The sequence below is a fragment of the Odocoileus virginianus genome, chromosome 18 (genome assembly GCF_023699985.2).
Source record: "Odocoileus virginianus isolate 20LAN1187 ecotype Illinois chromosome 18, Ovbor_1.2, whole genome shotgun sequence".
Classification (NCBI taxonomy): domain Eukaryota; kingdom Metazoa; phylum Chordata; class Mammalia; order Artiodactyla; family Cervidae; genus Odocoileus; species Odocoileus virginianus.
In genome coordinates, this window is record NC_069691.1 from 29,324,998 (window position 1) to 29,332,893 (window position 7,896).

Here is a 7,896-nt window from a genome sequence, read left to right on the forward strand (position 1 = left end):
TATTTTTACAACAGCCCTTTAATTTAGTACATTAGATGCTTTTGATTTTTTTAAAAGATATTTAGAAATAAATATGGCTAGAAAAAAGGCCTTCTGCTAATTACAAATTTGAAAAAAAAAATGCTGATTGGGTTCTTCACCTTAGACACTAGGATTAGGGCATCACATTAAAAGGCAAATCTAATTTATTCTTCCTTCATGTTCATGATCACAAACTTGCTTGCAAAGTAGTCTTCTTCCTATAACAGCTTGCTGGACATTTGAGATTTGGGTCATGGTTACTGTGGATTTTACAGTAGGTTGCATAACTGGGAGATGGCCTGCTTTTATCTGATTAGTCAATTCCCATAAATAAAAAGATAAGAATGGTACAAGAGAGCTTTGTGAGAGATAGGAACACTGGTGCTATGTCAGCCTGCAGGATGACAAGATGGAGCGAGCAATGTCCCTATCTGGCAGATATATTCAGCAGCTCATGTGCACATTTCAGTTAATATATAGACCCATTAAACATGGTATGTATGTTTATCTTGGCACAGAACACAAATATTACTTTTAGTGAAACCCAAATGGCAAGAGCTGAAATTACTATCGCCATAGAATTTCTGATAAGGTGATTAAAATTCACATAGAGCTCAAACTCTAGCCATGAGCTTTAACTAGCTAAGTAGTTTGCCAGAGATGGAGCAGTAAATTAATTGCTCTGTCTCCTGTATAGCTTGAATGATTCTCTCATAGCAGAAACAATTTAGTGATCAAACAGCCACAGGAATGACAATCAGAGACTGTGTTAGAATGAAGGGAAATCCTGAGACTATCTGATCTACAGAATCTTCTTATAACATTTTCAATGAAATCTCAATACAAAGAGCAGAGAAAAGTGATATGTGGATTTCTCTACTGAATTAAATGTTCAATATTGGGCAGAAATTAGACTTTATTCACAGACTGCTTTACTATGACTATTGAGTCCAAGGGCTCACCGCAGCTGAAAATTAATCCCCAGGATTATTCTTGTATAAAAAGATTGTATATGCCAAGCCACCTTGCCCAAAGGTAGACTATGATAGTGACAGGCCAGAGCTCTGCCTGTGTTCCTTACACACCACCACCAAAGAAGTCAATTTATTTGGCAGCTTTGTGATGAAGCAAAAGCATGACCATATTCTCTCTTTCTTGGATTCCAGTGAGACAATTCATAACCTTTGTATTTTTGTAGTATTAAAAAATAATAGATTGGACAAAAACATAGATCTGGAAAAGTTTATTATTAAGAATATTTGCTTTTCTCAAGACACCACCATTAAGTTCTCCTATAGACCAGTTCATCGATCATAATTGACATGAAATTTCAGTCTTCATTCTGTCTAGAGTTGAGAGACCTATTATGCAACAATATTGAAGCACGAGAGGCTTATTAAGTATGAAAATGGGCTGCATGGCTATAATTGTAAGGGCCAAAGTGACAAGTGAAGAGGAAAAGAGGAAAGGACATTGGCATCTCTTTGGATCAATGAATGCAAACCTTAAAAAAAATATCTTTGTTTTGGTAACATCCTATTTGTTTGTTCCCTTTGTTTGATTTCTTTCACCAAGTGTTTACAGAACAATGGTGCTATATTAGTATGAGGTATCACCTCAGAACAAACAGAATAATGCTTAGAGTGTGATTTACATTGTGAGGTCCACTTCCTTTCAGAGATACTATCTTGTAACCTGTACATTTAAGCTGGGAATAACCTTGCCCTAGTTACTCAATGTTTGAACTCTATGAATCAGTGGGAGTGGGATTTCATGCTTGGAATTCTTCAATACTGAAGAGCTCTTTCTTGCTACCTCGTTCTTTACCCTCAAGCACTGTATCACTAGCAAGTGTTAGTCGGTCATTTGTGTCCGACTCTTTGTGACCCCATGGACTCCTCTGTCCATGGGATTTCCCAGGCAAGAACACTGGAGTGGGTTGCCATTCCCTTCTCCAGGGGATCTTCCCACCCCAGGGATTGAACCTGGGTCTCCCATATTGCAGGCAGATTCTTAACCATCTAAGCTACTAGGGAAGCCCTATTGTATTACTGACTTACAGCAAAACTCAAGGGAGGGGCATTCTTGACAGATGGTTCAACCTACGGCAATCATTCAGGCCTTGGACAAATAAGACTTGTACATCTACTATGTGTTAAGCACTCTTGGAGGTCTTGGGCACAGAGTGGCAAACAGGATAGACCAAGTCCCCTGCCCTCTGTGATGGCTTACATGCTCATATGGGAGATGGAAAATAAAAAAATAAACAGGTAATAAATAGGATGATTTCCATGAGTCATAAGCATTATGAAGGGAATATAAAAACATAGATGCTGTGTACAACTAAGCATAGGAATTAGATACTATGATTGATCAGAAGGGGCTCTCCAAGGAGGGATCACTTAAACTCAGACCATGAGGAAGTCCTCCCAACAACCACTGTCCTCAGAGAAACCTCCTGGGATCTTGTAAGATCTCAAGTGAGAAAACCACACTGGTTCCTGCCCACTGGGCAAGACTCTTCTGAATGAATGGCCAGACTTCCTAAGGACTGATGTGCATACCAGTGAGGAAGGGCAGCGCAGCTGCTGGAGACAGAAGCCACTTGGTGATTTAGTCCTGGTGGTGGATCGTTCCTACTTTGAAGGTTCACCAGGACTAGCATAACTGCACCTTAATTCCAGGAGAAAGCACTGTTAGGTGGAGTGCCAGGTAACAGGCAGACAGCCGTGTGAACCGAATGGCCCAGGGCTCCCACGGTGGGAAGCTGTTTACTCTCTCCCCCGGAGGACACAGGGTTAGATGTAGTTACGTGTGTAATCATTATCAGCCTGGCCAACACGTTCTTAGTGACTTGCTTTCGTCATGTTTTCCCCTACAGTGGTTCAATGGCCTGTGAATGTTTGCTTTCAGAAGAAAAGAATTTTTTTATTTAAATAAATCATTTCATGGTCAAAGGAAGCTTTTGTTACTTTCAGAGTCTACTCCCCTCTCATTCATATTGCTCAACAAAACTGAACACTTCTTATGTGATGCAGCCACTGTGTAGCTCAGACAAAAACTGCTGGAAAAAAGTATAAGTATGTTTTAACCCTCCAGTGACACAATTGCTGGGAATGTGCATTATCATTGTTATAAGAGCTGAACTTTCTCAGATCCTAAAATTACGACTATTTCCCCTCTGCAAAATCAATCCATCTTTAAAACAGACCACAGGAGGTGCACGGAACATAAAGACATGGGTTTTTTAAGGAACTGAAGGCTTAGCTGAAGAAACAGCTAAAAGACACAATAATAGGTAGCAACATAAGTGTACAAAATTAAGGTAGACTGTGAGATACAAACTACTCAGTAGAGGGTAAACAGGCCAGCAGAAGAGACACTTGATGGAAGATTTAGGACTTCAAGAATGGGGAGGATTTGGAGGGAAAAACAAACAACCAAGTATTTCAAGTGAAGGGAGTAGCAGGGAATACGTCCAGATCTGGGCATGCGCAGGAACATTCTGCCAGGACAGGGTGGGGATGTGAACAAATGCAGCTGTGGTTCATTTGGGGAGCTGTTGGGAAATGGTCACACTTACGTTGCACTGTGCCTACAATGGGCACAGCATGTTTTATTGGCTACAGATGCTTAATTGAGAAATTTTGTAAGACTTTGACTCCTATTGATTTTTCTGGCTCCTCTGTGGACATAAGCAAATTGTTGATGATCTGTAAATATTTGTTTTATTACTTGTAATTTGAACAGTATTTTGGTGACTCATAGGGTGTGGGGGTAAATTCAAATATAAAAAATTGCCACAAAACCTCCTTCCCCCACACAACCTTAAAGCAAGGTCACTGAGACATCACCACAAATAGAATACCATCTTAAGACTTACTAAGTTCTGTTCATCAATATCTCAGAGAAAATTGATTTTCCTTGTTAACTCCCTAAGAATTTTTGGTACATTTCTCAGAGAAGATAAGGTAGTCTCCTAAGTCACTTTATTTAATATCCTAGGCAGGTTAACAGTTTTTAAATTATACTTCATACTTTATACATACAAACGTAAGCATTTTTGTACATATACACATGGAGTTTACCTGCAATCTTAAATCTCTGAATTTATCCTAGAAATTTCATCTCTCCTAATAGCTGTGTGTCACATTCACTCAACCCAAAGTTCCCCTTCAGAGATGGATTGATTCCTAGAAATATGTTTACAATATGAATGCATATATAAGCTTCTTTCTCTCTTCTGACTTGAGTCACTCACAACTGAGTGCCTTGGGTAATTCTAGAAACCTGCAAATCTGAATTAGTCCTGGGTATTCAAGAGAGCACAAGCAAGGCCCAGTCTCCTGGGTTAAAAGACCTCAGGTGAAAAAAACTGGAATTTCGTTTAAACCCTGATGAATGTGACTAGGACCTCTGGTGGCTAAATCTGTCCTTGCCTCACAGTCCAAGTTCACTGGAATCTCTGTAGGAGCCTTATCTCTTCAATTCCAACTAGAACAAGGGCTGTCTTGCAGTGTCTCTCCCCCTACTTCCTTCAGAAATACCCTTGATGTTAACAGTTATTCCTGTCAAACTCTAGGGCCTACAGAGAAATTCTGCTTTGTAACTAGGGAGACAGATTTCTCTGAAGTAATTTAAAACCATCAGAAAGACTATATACCTAGAAGTCATTTAAGGGAACCTTCCCAGAGTCTCATATCCCAGTTTTGATTGGAACTGCTCTTGACACATCTGAAGGAAATAATTAAATCTACAGAAAATACTTGTACATTTCATTGTGTAAAGCGGATCAGTCTGATTTATTAGCCTTTCGGATTCAGGGAATATTGAAACAATTTGGTTCTTGTTAAACATGAAAGTTCTTGTTAAAACTCAGCACTACGTATTTGTCAGTATAGTCATAAAAGGTGCAGACCTTTTCTGTACTCTTTTTTATTTGCAGATTTCAGCTTCTTCATCTATAAAAGAGGGATAAAAATAATAATACTTAAGGCACAGGGCTATTATTGAGTTGACCAAATGTTTGCTTGGGTTTTTCTGTAACATCGAAAAATCTGAATGAACTTTTTGGCCAACCCAATATAATGTGTGTTGAGCTTTTATTAATGGTGTTTGTCATATAATCATTCAAAAAATAGGAGCTGCTACAATGATGATGATGATTCCTTAATTTCTACAGATTGCTATCCCCCACTTCTCTCAATATCCACACACATACTCTCAATTAACAAGGATAAACTATTAAATCTGAGCTTCCCTGGTGGCTCAGTGTTAAAGAATTCTGCCTGCCAATGCAGGAGACACAGGTTCAATCCCTGGGTCAGGAAGATCCCCTGGAGAAGGAAATGGCAACCCACTCCAGTATTCTTGTCTGGGAAATCCCATGGATAGAGGACTACCGTCCATGGGGTCACAAAAGAGTCAGATACAACTAAGCAACTAAAACAACAACAAACAATCTGGCCATAGAGAGAACAAGTCTCTTGACAGAATCTGTCGTTCAACAGGATATTTCCAGGCAGCTTGGTGGGGGTCAGAGATGCAGTGAGAGTTTATAGTCCCTTTCAGAGCCTGTGAGGGCTGGCAGGAAGTGAGTTCTTTGATTATGACTCCTACCCTTTGTCAGCAGTTTTCAAAAAGATCCTTGCTCAAGTAAATTTGTATTTTATTCTCTGAATGTAAAACGATGGACTGCAGGAGACAGAATTTAAATGACTCTGGGGTCTTTCAAGAACACCGAATAACTGGCAGGTCTCTCCCCTCTCCCTGCCCTCCACAGGTTAACCTCAGAGCCACAGACGGGAAGCTCATGCGCCAGCTGCTCCTCATCAATGAGAGCATCGAGTCCATCAAGTGGATGATTGAAGAGAAAGCCACCATCACCAGCCGAGGCAGCAGCCTGAGTGGCAGCCTGTGCAGCTTACTGGAGAGTCAGAGCACCTCCTTACATGGCAGCTACAACAGCCTCCATGAGGGCAGTGACGGGCTAGATGGCATCTCCGTGGGGAGCTACCTGGACACTTTGGCAGATGACGTCCCAGGCCACCAGACGCCCTCAGACTTGGACCAGTTCAGTGACAGTTCAGTCATAGGGGACTCGCACGCACTGTACAAGCGTCCCAAGTTGGATTCCGAATACTACTGCTTTGGCTAATGCCCCAGTTTTTTGCATGGGATTGGTGTGCAATTAACTTGTATTTATCCTCCTTCTCCGCTGCTATATTTTTGGTGTGTGTGTGGTTTTTTTTTTTTTTTTTTAGTACGACAACCTTTTAAAAGGAAGCTTATTTTGAATGGCTTGATGGTATTTCTGTTGCTCCTAGTATTTCTCATCTGGACTGATTTCTCTTTCTCTCTTAAGTCTCTCTATTTATTACGATGATTTTTCTCCCTTCTTTCACAGTGGCACAAATAAAGTAGGGGGAAAAGAATAAGCAATAATTATATCTTTGCTTTTGTTTTCAGAGCAAGGGGTCAGGGATTACAAGATAAACTTCGCTAAATTTTACAATAAACCAAAGTCTGATAATAGCTGATTTTGTTGTCTGTGTTCTTAAATGATTCAAAGGTTTGTTTTCCAGAAGACACTGAGGTTTATTACTGTTTTTATATTAGGTTGGACAACATTCTTGGGACTAAGCTAGGTATTATTTTGAGGCCACAAGTTGCTAATGTGAAGTCAGTAATACCGTTAGCCACACAACTTTCATGACAACCATTAGGAAGCCCCAACTCTACGCAATGTATTCAGTTCAACTTTGTGTTCATACTGTAGATGACCATTTTGTCACCAGTGATTCTAACTCAAGCTGTAGACAAATTTGTGTAATTAAATATATGATTCTCCCAAATTTCAAAGAATAACTGAAGTTAAGAAGGTGATTAAAGGTTAAGGTGTCCTAGATTTATTGTATTCTGAGATTTTGTTGATGTTTACTATAAGCATTTTACAATTATAGGATATATAAAAACATAGATTCATACAATGGATGGATGATGGATGGATGGAGTGGAAAGTAGAATCACTATTTACTTACAAAACCTAATAGATCCTTTCATTCTGAGAAGAAAAAATAATTTCTTTGTTTTCTGGAATGATGTCTGAAAATATCATTCATGTACTGAAACTTTCAATATGATATTAATCTTCTACATTTCTTTTACCTTGATGATTCCTTGTGAGTAAATCTAATTGAGATTTCAAACTGTTCTCTGTAATGATATATGTTTCTGCACTAAACACTTGACAGTGTGAACCAAAAACTCTACTTGTAACTGAAAAATGGCCATACTCCAGAAATATTTCCCCCAAATTTCCTTTGTTATTATACGTATTACACACGTCAAATCTATTAATTCCAAGTTATATATTATTCAATTTCCAATTAAGATCTACAGGGTCTATATTTCACACTGGTCCTTTTTTCATAAATTGTAGATAAAATCCTCATCAACAACAATCTCAGGATGTCAGGATTGTCTCCCTTCTGTGTTTGAAGAAAATGAAACACAAAGAAGGTAGGTAACTGGGTCAAATCTCCCAGTAAGTGTCAAAATTGGGATTTAAATTTGAGCCTGTATTATTCTAACAATAAAACTTGGTAATAAAACTTGGTACCTATGGAAGTTAAATGATAAAGTGGAGATGAGAAAGCAAACTTAACCTGTGACAAAAAGTGACCTATCATTTTTCTTCTAAATTAGTAGGACCTACATGCTCAAATCCTGAGGTTTTTTGAGTCCATTCCTGAAATCACAGTCAGTGTTGTGTTGATAGGTAAACCAGGGAGTTGGCCACGTGCCAGCTATTCCCCATCTTTTTACCCCTTTCTACTTGCTTTCATTTTAAACTTAGTAAAACCTAGCGGGTTG

The 7,896-nt window shown here is 39.0% G+C and overlaps 1 protein-coding gene across 1 annotated transcript in view; it reads left to right on the forward strand.

Annotated features, from left to right (window-relative positions):
- LURAP1L (leucine rich adaptor protein 1 like) overlaps window positions 1–6,560 on the forward strand; it is a 47,349-nt gene extending 40,789 nt beyond the window's left edge. Inside the window, exon 2 of the mRNA XM_020908794.2 lies at window positions 5,804–6,560. Coding sequence (XP_020764453.2) covers window positions 5,804–6,178 — 375 coding nt within the window. The 3' untranslated portion in view covers window positions 6,179–6,560. The remainder of the gene's footprint in view (window positions 1–5,803) is intronic.
- Window positions 6,561–7,896: the final 1,336 nt, after the last annotated feature.